Source organism: Rattus rattus, chromosome 18, assembly GCF_011064425.1.
Source record: "Rattus rattus isolate New Zealand chromosome 18, Rrattus_CSIRO_v1, whole genome shotgun sequence".
NCBI classification, from domain to species: Eukaryota; Metazoa; Chordata; class Mammalia; order Rodentia; family Muridae; genus Rattus; species Rattus rattus.
In genome coordinates this window covers 4,769,284-4,781,253 of record NC_046171.1, presented here as the reverse complement: position 1 = coordinate 4,781,253, position 11,970 = coordinate 4,769,284, and the positions used below count along the sequence as shown (strand labels likewise).

Below are 11,970 nucleotides of genomic sequence, written 5' to 3'. Positions count from 1 at the left end.
GTGTATGCGTGCACACCTGTGTATGTGTGTGTGTGTGTGTGTTGGTGTGAGTCTGTATGTGTGTGTGCATGTGCGAGTGTGTGCGGATGCATGTGTGAATGGGTTATCTATATGTTGATGTGAGTCCGTGTGTATGAGTGTGCGCATACACGCCACTCGTGTGTGTGCGAGCATTCGTGTGGTTTGTGCATATGCGTGTGGGTGTGTGTATGGTGTGCATGTGTATCTGTGAATTACAAGAGTATGCAGCCAAGTCTGACTGGCGCTTTCCCATGGGTGCTGGGGTTTCAACTCGGGTTCTATACTTTCTTTTTTTTCTTTTTCTTTTTTTTCGGAGCTGGGGACCGAACTCAGGGCCTTGCGCTTCCTAGGCAAGCGCTCTACCACTGAGCTAAATCCCCAACCCCTCTTTTTTTTTTCTTTTTTCTTTCTTTCTTTCTTTCTTTTTTTTCTTTTTTCCGGAACTGGGGACCAAACCCAGGGCCTTGTGCTCGCTAGGCAAGCGCTCTACCACTGAGCTAAATCCCCAACCCCAGGAATAAATTTCTAACGATGGAGCTGAGGCTGGAGGAGTTTTATATGTGTCAGTTCTGATTTCTCAGGGATCTGAAAAGCTCTCTCCTGCCCCTGTGCTTAGGTCATTTTCTGTTCTGTCTTTTTTCTGGGGTCTCACTTCTCGGGAGTTTGTGTGGAGGTGACTTCTTCTGAAATCTAGCTGTCCCTGTTTGGGACTCCCCAGTCCTTTTCTGGGAAATGGTGATCTTGGCGACCACACTTCCTCTCCCCTCCTGAGTAGCTCCAGCAGCTAACACGGAGCCTTCCTTGTATCGCCCTTGGTCCCTTGGTTTTCCTTGCTCTCAGCCTCAGAGGGTATCTGCATGGCTTCTTCTGTCTTTCCATCCCTGGCTGTCGCTTCTCTGAGACCAGCAGCAAACCCCGGAGCTCGTCAGGCTGAGGTGGGTCGGAGCCAGCTTTCTGGCTTTCAGGAACATGTCTTGACTTGTTCAGCCCTGGAACCCAAGAGGTGGGGCTGCTTCATGCCGGGAGGTGGGGCTGCTTCATGCCGGGTGGTGGGGACCTGAGGAGAGCCAACTGCCTGCTGTGGGTTGAGGAGGGGCATGGATGGAGGCAGAGACCCCAGATAACCAAGGATGCAAGCCCGAGTTCCTGCTAACAGAATATAAGATGGGATGCATCTATCTTGTGATATGTACCAGGTGAAGGGTGTTTGTGTCTCTCTCTCATTCTCTCTCTCTCTCTCTCTCTCTCTCTCTGTGTGTGTGTGTGTGTGTGTGTGTGTGTGTGTGTGTGAGGTATTGTATGCATAACTTTCCCAATTTGTCATTTTGAGGTTTGAAGGTCTCATTCACGTGCAATTGTGTGCCTGACTATATACATTCAGTTGCAAGGCCAAGACTGTTAGAAAGACGGAGTCGTCCTAGACTTAATAAATATTTGTTGAGTACTTCTGTGGTGCCCTGGGAAGCCAGAAGTTATTTTAAAAATCTCTCCAACGTCAACAGGGTGAAGGCACAGGAGGTCACGGCGCTCAGCCATTCAGTATAAGCCTTTACTAAAACCGTTTTCTCCCAAAGTAAACAGACAGACAATGTCACTTCTATCTGACAAGCCTGTAGGCCAAGGGGATTTGGGCAGTTGGACATCCTGTGCTGGTCCGTGATAGCCCAGCTCTGGGATGACTTGGATGCAGGGACTGGATGGTTCAGGAGCTGGGGCATTGTGGGAGTGGTCATTAGGTCTGTCCCGGTTTGGGGGTCTGCAGGGCTCCCCTAACTGTGTTTCTGAACAGAACCAGGCTGTCGAGGGGGGTTGGGAGGGAGGCCCAAGCCCTTCCCAGATTTCCATCCCCCACCACAGAAGAGGAGTCCTCCTTAGGTCAGCTAAATCAGAGGAGGAAGCCTGGGCATGTCTGGGCAGCGATCTCTAGACATGGGGAGCAGACGTCAGAACTTACAGCAGCGACTCCAAAGCAGGATTCTATTCTTTTAACCAAAGATCTCTTGTTTAAATTAAGGCTCCAGTCTCTGCGTTTTAACATTTTTGTTTGTGTTTGTTTTGAGAGAGGGGTTTGTTTTTGTTTGGAAGCAGGGTCTCCTGTAACCTAGGCCAGCCTCAGACTTGCTATGTAGCTGAGGATGGCCTTGATGAATTATTAATCCTCCTACCTCTGCCTCCTAAGTGCTGGGATTACAGTTGTGTTCCACCATCATCCAGATGACGCCTTACTGGGGATCCAACTCAGGCCTTCATAAATGTTAGGCAAGCGCTATACTAGCTGAGCTATATCCCCAGATCTATCTGATGGTTGGCAATGGGGTCTCAGGTAGCTCAGGCTAGCCCTGAACTCCAAATACCACCACCCCCCCGCCTCCCAAGTGCTGGTATTATAGGAGTGTAACACTATGTTTAGCTGAGATGGTGGTCTTGCTATGTAGCCCAGGCTGGACCACATAATAAGAGTGTCTGAAGAAGGGCTGGAGAGATGGCTCAGTGGTTAAGAGCACTGACTGCTCTTCCAGAGGTCCTGAGTTCAAATCCCAGCAACCACATGGTGGCTCACAACCATCTGTAATGGGGTCTGATGCCCTCTTCTGGTGTGTCTGAAGACAGCTACAGTGTATATAATAAATAAACAAATCTTTAAAAAAAAAAAAAAAAAAAGAGTGTCTGAAGAAAACCCCCTTCTGCTGGGTGTGATGGCTCAGATCTGTAGTCTTAACTCTAAGCAAGGAAGGTAAGGCAGGAGGATTGCCTTGAATACAAGGCCACCTTGGGATACATAGCAAGACCTAGTCTCGAAAAACCCAAAGCAGAAGGAAATAAAACTGATTAGAGGGCTGGAGAGATGGCTCAGTGGTTAAGACCACTGACTGCTCTTCCAGAGGTCCTGAGTTCAAATCCCAGCAACCACATGGTGGCTCACAACCATCTGTAATGAGATCTGATACCCTCGTCTGGTGTGTCTGAAGACGGCGCCAGTGTACTCATATATAATAAATAAATAAATCTTTAAAAAAAACTGATTAGAGCCATGGAAGAAGGTGGGAACTGATAACATCTTACTTCTTTGTCTGTCCGCAGCATCAGTAGATATTTCTAGAATTGTCCTTTATCAGTGTCATCTTAGTGAACTGTTTGGAACTGGGGGGTATTAGACGTGTCCCTCATTTTGGACCCAGAGAAAGAAGTGTGAAACAGAGTGCTCCTGGCAGCTCACCAGAGGCCAAGAAGTAGCTATGTCCTGGCTGTGTGATCCAAGTCAGATCTCGGGCCTCTCTGAGCCTTTAGTTTCTCACCTGCAGTGTGTGTCGCAGTGTGAGAAATGTCCGCATGCTGTCTTCTGCAGAGGTGAGAGGGAGGGAGACCCGGCTGTTTGTCCTGGTAGTCCGTGTTTCTGAGAACTGGGCTGGATCTCCTCCCTTTCTGAGGCAGCTGGCAGCACCCTTTACATCTGCAGGACTGCTTCCTTCTGTGAGACAACAAGGGCAAGATGGTGTTCTGGACCCAGTGATGCTCTGCCCGGGTGGGTGTCTGAGTGCAGGAGGAGCTTATGGGAGGAGAGGGAAAAAATCTCCAGAGATAGTGGGATTCCTTGGAATTTCAGGGTAAGCCTCACCATTTTCATTATTTACAGGTTTGTTTTGTTTTTTGAGAGGGTCTCATTGTATAGCCCAAGCTGGTCTCGAACCTGTAACGACCCTTGTGCCTCGGTCTCCCAAGTGGAGGATCCAGGCCTTTGCTGTCATACTCAAATGATTTATTTATTTATATTTGAAGCAGAGTGTCACATATTTTAAGCTAGTCTCCATCTGGGTAGTAGCTGTCAAAAGGACCTTGAACTCCAATTCTCCCCCCCTCCCACCCCCCGCCACCCCGCGCGCTGTTATTACAGACATGAATTCTCATGCCCAGTTTATGGGACGCCGGAGATCCAACCAGGGGCTTCCAACAAGCTAGGCAGGCACTGTACCAACAGACTCACCTCCCCAGGCCCAAGTTTTTAATTTACTGACATCAGTGATCTGAAAAAGATTTAATCCTTCCCAGAGTTGGTCGAGACAGACCTGTAAACGCTCAACCCCAACTGTACTGTTCATAGATGTGCGTGGCTCTGCTGGTGGGCTGCGTGACAAGCAGGTGTGGGGGAGGGGAGGGCGCGCCCTCTCGCCGCGCGCCCCGTTCTAGCTGTCTGGCGCGGGCTGAGATTCCCAGAGGGGAGGGCGGGCCAGCGAGTCCCAGGGATGGGTGAAGGAGCGGCTGGTCCTGCCTCCGAGGCGGGCGGGGGCGGGGTCGGGAGCGGGGGCGGGCGGGGCCGATGCTATAAGGGCGCAGCTCTCCGCCAACTGCAGCAGTCGAGAGGTGAGAGCTGCTACAGTGCCCGAGTTAAGGGGAATTGGAGGCAGGCGCCGATCCACAGCGATATCGAGACACTCAGAGGTGAGAGCGTCGTGGTACGGAACAGTGATTTCTCCCGGCAGCTCTGAGCTGAGCCCAGCGGGTGTCCCCACAAGTGTTCGTGTGTGTGCGTGTCTGCGGCGATGGGTGTATCACCGGCGCCGGTACGTTGTTGTGTATTTGTGTGTGCCCGCCGGAGCCGCAGGTGTGTCCGCGGCAGGTGGATGACGGGTGTGCGTCTGAGGGTGTCCGTGGTGGCGGAAGACTTGGTATGTTGGAGTGTGGCGAGGGTCAGGCTATGTTGCGGACTCGGCATACAGAGTCTGAACTCCAGGACCACGGATGGTAGACACTCTTCCAGTCCTTGGAGACCCGGTCCGAGCGCTGGCCGGCGGGAACCGGCTACCGAGAGCTCGCTTCTGGTTGCCAGGGCTTCTAGGGATTCCAGGTGCGGCTGGCCAAAGGCGTGAGAATGAAGCCCACGGTGTCTCGAAAGGGGTACGGGGTGGCGGTGACAAACTTCCGCAAGTCTATCTAGAGTCCAGCGCAGAGCGGTTCTCCGATTCCACGGGTGCCGCTGGGTCCCCGACCCTTGTGGACCAGGTGCCCTGTTTCGCGGTAGCCACTACCCCACTGGGCTCTGAGGTCAGCGCGAGCTGTGTCCTCCGCCCTCGGGATCGTGCCTGGGCACGTCCTGGAGGACAGGCGAGGAGGTGACTCATTGTGACAAGGAGACCCCGGGCACTGGGTTGAGATCAGAGTCGCGCCACAACTGGGGATGGATCAAGGGCAGCCCAGAAGCCCCTTTCCCTGCCCCGGGCATAGCCTCGTTCCTGCCCCGTCCCCTCCCCCGCGCGGCACAGTGACCTATTTGGCGGGCACAGTATGTTCCCAGGGAACCCGGGACACGGGGAGGTCCGGGACGCGGTGTCCGGTCCCCGCTCGGCGGCGCGCCCTCGGGGACAGGGAGTCTGGGCGGGCCCTGTCCACCCTGCCAGCCCGGGAAGCGCAGAGGGTCCCACCCACCGCGCCCACCACGACCCGGAGCAGTGGCAGTGGGGCGCGGGAGGAGCCCGCACTGTAGAGCGGCCAGTATCCCGGTGGGGTGAGGCTTACGGGGTGCCGTACATCAGACGCCCCGGAGCTGGGGGCCCCTCGACCCAGTCCACACCCAGTGTAGGAAGGTGACCGGGCTGGGCCGGGCTGAGTGTGCCCACTAGGGCGCATCCATTCCACTAGGAACTCCGGGGACAAGGGTGACACTTGCACCCTGGTCGTGCGGGAAAGACTTTGTGCTTGGGTTTGGCATTTGGGGGCGCGCTGGTAGCTTCCTCTCTCTCCTACGTCGCGCTTCAGAGAGGATACTCAAGCGGTTTTTGTTGTCCTCGCCCTCATCTATTTTTATTTTCCAAGGATCTGACTCATCGCGTGCTTTGGGCGTGGAGATCAAGGTGGTGGGGGCCAGAGCTAAGAGCACTTTCTTTGCTCTCGTGTGTGCGTCTCTCGTGTGTGTGCGTGTGTGTGTGTGTGTGTGTGTGTGTGTGTGTGTACGCGCGCACGCGCGCGCGGTTTGGTTTCCCAACATAGGCGGGAATTTAGGAAGCCTGGGCTCATCGTGACGTGTTTTGTGGCCCGGGTCCTCCCCCTTCCCTCTCCTCTCCCCACCCCAGGGTGACGCGGAGCTCCGGTGCCCAAGCAGTTTTGGCGGGCGGGCAGCGGTGGGCAGGAAACTGACTCACCACTCCTTGCTCGGCCTACGCGCCGCCTACCGCGCGCCATTTCCTGGGCGCACAGCGCGCCCTCCCGGCCGCAGTGAGAACGGCAAGGCCGGCCATGCCCGGGTGGTGCCACCGGCTGCTGCCACCCCCACCGCGGCTTAAAGGGAATTAAAATATGCACAATGGCCGGGGAAGGAAGACGTCGCCTCTGTAAAACGAGGGACCAGTGTAAAATGATACCAGTGGTTTTGAGCAGGGCGTGCGAGCGCACTGTTGGGGAGGCGTGGCTTTTGAGAGACAAGGTGGGGGAACGTGCCCCTCTGGGGTTTTTCAGCTCCGAAAAGCTGGGGGACTATCTAGTTTCTCCAGAGAGCGCTGGCTGAACTCTTCCTCGTGCCTAAGGAGCATTGAGACCATTGGTGTTCTGTCTTTCCTCTAGCCCCTGTGAGTTACCGGCTGGGGAAGGACACCAAACTTGTTTTTCGACTCAGTTTGTCTGGGGGAAATGAGCCAATGGGCCCTGTCTCCACCAATCTATATTTCTATATCTATATAGATCTCTCTCTGTCTCTCTGTCTGTCTCTGTCTCTGTCTCTGTGTGTGTGTGTGTGTGTGTGAGAGAGAGAGAGACAGAGACAGAGAGACAGAGAGACAGAGACAGAGAGACAGACAGGGACCAAGGTCTTAGTATAAGGCCCCAGCCAGTACCATATAGACAGGCTAGGCTAGCCTGGTGGCCTGGAACTCATAGAGATTTGCCAAACAGGGGGCTCAGTCTATATTAAAAAAAAAAAAAAAAAGCTCTCCAAAGTGATTTTGATGGACCCCTCTGGTCATACCTTTCAGCATGAGAAGAAGAGAGAATGGTTCACTACAAGACCAAAAGGGTCTGAACTCAACCCTCCACGCGTGAGCCCTGTGACTTTGGACACACATTCTGAGCCTTGGTGGGCTCTGCCCGAAAGGGATGTGATATCGCCATCTATTTTTTTTTTTTTTGGTTCTTTTTTTTTTTTTTTTCGGAGCTGGGGACCGAATCCAGGGCCTTGTGCGTGCTAGGCAAGCGCTCTACCGCTGAGCTAAATCCCCAACCCCCGTGGACAGCTTTCTTAGTCCAGTGTTTTGTTCGTCTCTTAGCCAGGCTCCCACAACGCAGACCAGGCTGGCCTTGATCTCACAGACCTCTTGCCTCTGCCTCCCAAGGGCTGCGTTTTGGGGAGGGGCTGTTTTAGGTATTTATCGAAGCCACAGCGCTGGCCACATTCCCTATGTGGTAGCCAAGGTGGATCCTGAACGTCTTTCCCTGCCTCTGCCTCCAGACTGCTAGGATTACAGGTGTGTACCACCACACCCAGTTTTATAGAAAGCGTTTTGTTTGCTAGGCCCGGGGTTTACCATCTGAGCCCCAGCGTCTTCATCTCTCCTGGCTTCTTACCTTGAATCACAGTCTGGGTACCCTCCCTCTCTCTCCCAGCTGTGGGCAAATTCACCCTGAGGTCTTAAGGAGCTGGGGCTGTATGTGGTAAGAGTCCAGGGCGCCTCGCCTGAGGAAGCCACAGGGCACGCCTTGCAAAGCTCAAACGCTGGAGGGCTGGAGCCATGCCCGAGAGAGCCCAGTCCCTCCTGAGGAGCTGCGTCTCCTCGTCTTGGAGTCAGGCCAGAGCAGAGCAGGCAGGATCGGCCACTCAGGTATCCCTCCTTCCTGGAGAGGAGCCAGGTCAACCAGCACCTATGATTTTTCTGTAAAACGGGTTCCTTGGGCACAGGCTGCAGGCGCATCCGGGGCTGGGAGGTGTCTAGACTCCAGATTACCTGAGGTGCCTGGCAGGATGTGGCTCAGCCTGGGAGAGGGCCGTAACCCTTCAGACTCTTTTCCCCACAAGGCATCCTTAGGAAAAGGCCTCCAGCCTGTGGCACCTGTCAGTGGCAGTCTAGAGGGAGGGGCGGGGAGGAGGCTCTGGCAGAACTGGGGGCGGAGAGGATTGCAGCCTCCATTTTCCAGGGGGCTACCCTCACTGAGCTCATCCTCAAATAGGGAGCCCAGAGATGTTAAGATACATAGTAGGGGGTCGCCCAGCAAAGCCTTGATTCTGATCTAGGCAGCCCGGCTCTGGTGTTCGTTCTCCTCTCTCTCCCAGACAACATGCCAGCTGCCTGAGAATGCTACCACACTGGCTAAGAAACTGAGGCCGGAGACATGGTGTCGCTTTTAAAAACTGGTGCCAAAAAGGGTGGGGGGTGGACTGGAGAGATGGCTCAGTGGTCAGAGCACTGACTGCTCTTCCAGAGGTCCTGAGTTCAATTCCCAGCAACCACATGGTGGCTCACAACCATCTGTCATGGGGATCCGATGATCTCTTCTGGTGTCTGAGGACAGTGACAATGTACCCACATATATATAAACTGGTGCCAAATAGCAGTGCCCAATTCTATGGTTTGTGTGTCTTATCCCAAGGTCCAGGGCATTTTTGATTGGCAGGAAGGAGTTACCCCCAAGGACGGCAGGATAGGGGACTGTTGGGAAACCGCTGGACCTTGGTGATTCACACACATTTGGGATGTTGACACTCACGAAGGACACTTTAGCACAAGTCATTGATTTTAGCTGGTAGTCTTCCTGCTGTAAACAGGACCGTGACCCCTGCTTCTGCAGTGTATTGGCTTCTGTGGACATCAGCTGTGACCTCTGGGGTGCAGGGCCGGCTGAACTCAACACCCACCTTAGTCTCTTGGTGTGGTGGGAAAGCACCTAGGAGGACCAGAGGGAACTGGAAGATTGTTGGTTTTTTTTTTTTTTTTGTTGTTGTTGTTTTTCCGGAGCTGGGGACCGAACCCAGGGCCTTGCACTTGCTAGGCAAGCGCTCTACCACTGAGCTAAATCCCCAACCCCGGAACTGGAAGATTGTGACTGGTAGTGTAGTTTCCATAGTGACCTAGGTCCTTCTTGTGTTTCAGCCACAGGCACCATGTCCGATCCTGGTGATGTCCGACCTGTTCCACACAGGAGCAAAGTATGCCGTCGTCTGTTCGGTCCCGTGGACAGTGAGCAGTTGAGCCGCGATTGCGATGCGCTCATGGCGAGCTGTCTCCAGGAGGCCCGAGAACGGTGGAACTTTGACTTCGCCACTGAGACGCCGCTGGAGGGCAACTACGTCTGGGAGCGTGTTCGGAGCCCAGGGCTGCCCAAGATCTACCTGAGCCCTGGGTCCCGCCGCCGTGATGACCTGGGAGGGGACAAGAGGCCCAGTACCTCCTCGGCCCTGCTGCAGGGGCCGGCTCCGGAGGACCACGTGGCCTTGTCGCTGTCTTGCACTCTGGTGTCTCACGCCCCTGAGAGGCCTGAAGACTCCCCGGGCGGGACCGGGACATCTCAGGGCCGAAAACGGAGGCAGACCAGCCTAACAGGTAAGGACAGGAGAAGGGGAGGCAAGATACTGCGGGAGGCCTGGAGAGGCGAGGCCGCCTGCTGAGGATCGCCTTTGCAGAGAACATTCCAGCCAGCACCAAGCCATTCCGAACGGTCACATGATCCAGGCCTTTTTCTCTGCTTTGAACGGAAGGCCCAGGATAGTGTGGGGTTTGGCAGTGGAGCGTTTGGCCTGGAACCCACTAGGGAAGAGCTTGTGGGGGGGGGTGCCTTTGCAACGGAGTGCTGACGTAGCAGTCCACGCCCTAGGCTCCACCCCCGTACCGCCAACTCAGTAAACAAATAAGAAGGGAGAAAGACTGGAGGGATGGCACAGCGAATGAGAGCGGCTACTGCTCTTCAAGGGGCCTGAGTTCGATTCCCTGCCCCGGGTGGTCCACGATTTCCTATAACTAACTCCAGCTTGCGGGGTGGAGGTGGGGGAATCTAGCCTCTCTAGAGCCCTAGCCCTCTGACGAGGAGGAGGTGTAGTGCCCTGTAGCTTTTCCCCAGGACTCGCCACATGTCCCTTTGTCTGGGGAATGATGCCCTCACCCGCTGCATCTGGCCTGACATCTGTTCTCTCTGCAGATTTCTATCACTCCAAGCGCCGATTGGTCTTCTGCAAGAGAAAGCCCTGAAGTGCCCACGGGAGGCTCGCCTTCTTCTGCTGTGTGGGTCAGGAGGCCTCTTCCCCATCTTCCGCCTTAGCCTTCATTCAGTGTGTCTTAATTATTATTTGTGTTTTAATTTAAACTTCTCCTGTATATACTCTGCCTGCCCCCTCCCAGCCTCCAAACTTAGTTATTTAAAAAAACAAAACAAAACAATGAAATTAGTAGGACGGTAGGCTCCTTAGTGCTGGTTTTTTTTTTTATTATTATTATGTAGACCATTATTTAAGTCCTTCTCAACCCAAGCTCTGTGTTTCTGATCCTAGCGGGAAGGTCGCACTGGCTTCATGCCATCTGCATCTCGCATCTCGCCCAAACCCCGCCCCTCCCCCCTAACCCCTCCCCCGCCCCCACTCCCTTGCCTGGTTCCTTGCCACTTCTTACCTGGGGGCGATCCTCAGACCTGAATAGCACTTTGGACAACTGAGTAGGACTTCGGGGTCTCCTTGTCACCTCTAAGGCCGGCTAGGATGACAGTGAAGCAGTCACAGCCTAGAACAAAGATGCCCGGTTAGGACCTAAGCGGAACGTCCCGAGCCTTGACATTTACTCAGACCTGTGAAGATCCTTTGCCACTCCTGGGGACCCCGCCTCCCCTGTGGGTCTCTGCCAGCTGCCCCTCTATTTTTGAGGGTTCATCTGGTGATCTGCTGCTCTCCCTTCCTCAGACCCTTCCCCTCCCCAGGTTGGCAGGAGGCGTCCTTTCCCTCGCCACAGCTCAGTGGACCAGAAGGGAACGGGTACACAGGGTACACTAAGTGGGGTTTCCTGGTCCTACCTCAGGCAGCTCCAGTGGCAACTGCCCTTCTTATGGGTCTAGGGTAGGTCCTTGGTGATGAGACGGGCTTCCCAGAGCATCCCTGTGTGTGTGGTGTGTGGTGGTGGCGGGGGTGGACTTATCTGGGATGGCGACCCCAGCCGCTGAAGTCCTCAGTGACTTGTCCCATTTCTTAGTAGTTGTACAAGGAGCCAGGCCAAGATGGTGCCTCGGGGGCTGAGGGAGCTCACAGGAACTGAGCAGTGATTGATCCTTTCCCAGTATTGAATACTGAGCCCCTGTGGGTGTCGAAGCACTTAGTGGGTCTGGCCCCAACCCCAAACACCCCTGTTTCTGTAACACCCTGAGCTGGACTGTTTATCTTTAGCCGGGAGAACATGTATTTTGGTCCCCTCCCTGTCTCCGCTCAGATTGTAAACCTCCCACGTGTGGGGATCACACCCTGCACTGTCCTGAATCTTTACACCCTACCCCAAAGCTGGTGCTCAATAAATACTTCTAGATGATTTGTAATGTCTTGTCATTAGAGGAAATGGGGGGAGGGGGAGTTGTTTGCATGCACCCAGGGTGTGCGTCTACAAGGGTACACATATGTGATTTTTCCCACCAGTGATGGGACTTGAACCTATGTCCTTGAGCAAGATAGGCAAGAAGTCCACCACTGAGTTGTACTCCTGGCTCTTTGCTTTCATTTTGAGATAAAATTTGTAGGGTTTTTTTTTCCCCCCATATCAAACGAAGTCAGAATTGGCGGCAAGCATGTTTACCCTTAGAGCCCTAATGTGCCCATAGGAGCCTCACCCTCGTCGGCGCTGGGGCAGGAGGCTGCTTCCCCATCTTCTGCCTTATTCTTCATTCTGTATGTGTTCATTATGACAAATTATTATTATTATTATTTTTTTTTGGTTCTTTTTTTTTTTCGGAGCTGGGGACTGAACCCAGGGCCTTGCGCTTCCTAGGCAAGCGCTCTAACCACTG

General features: G+C 54.1%; 1 protein-coding gene across 1 annotated transcript; it reads left to right on the top strand.

Moving 5' to 3' along the window:
* Positions 1-4,364: 4,364 nt before the first annotated feature.
* Cdkn1a (cyclin dependent kinase inhibitor 1A) lies at positions 4,365-10,389 on the top strand. Its single transcript, XM_032888778.1, has 3 exons — positions 4,365-4,458; positions 9,090-9,539; positions 10,132-10,389. Exons 2-3 carry the CDS (start codon positions 9,101-9,103, stop codon positions 10,179-10,181), a joined length of 489 nt encoding a protein of 162 aa, XP_032744669.1. The 5' UTR covers positions 4,365-4,458; positions 9,090-9,100; the 3' UTR covers positions 10,182-10,389.
* Positions 10,390-11,970: the final 1,581 nt, after the last annotated feature.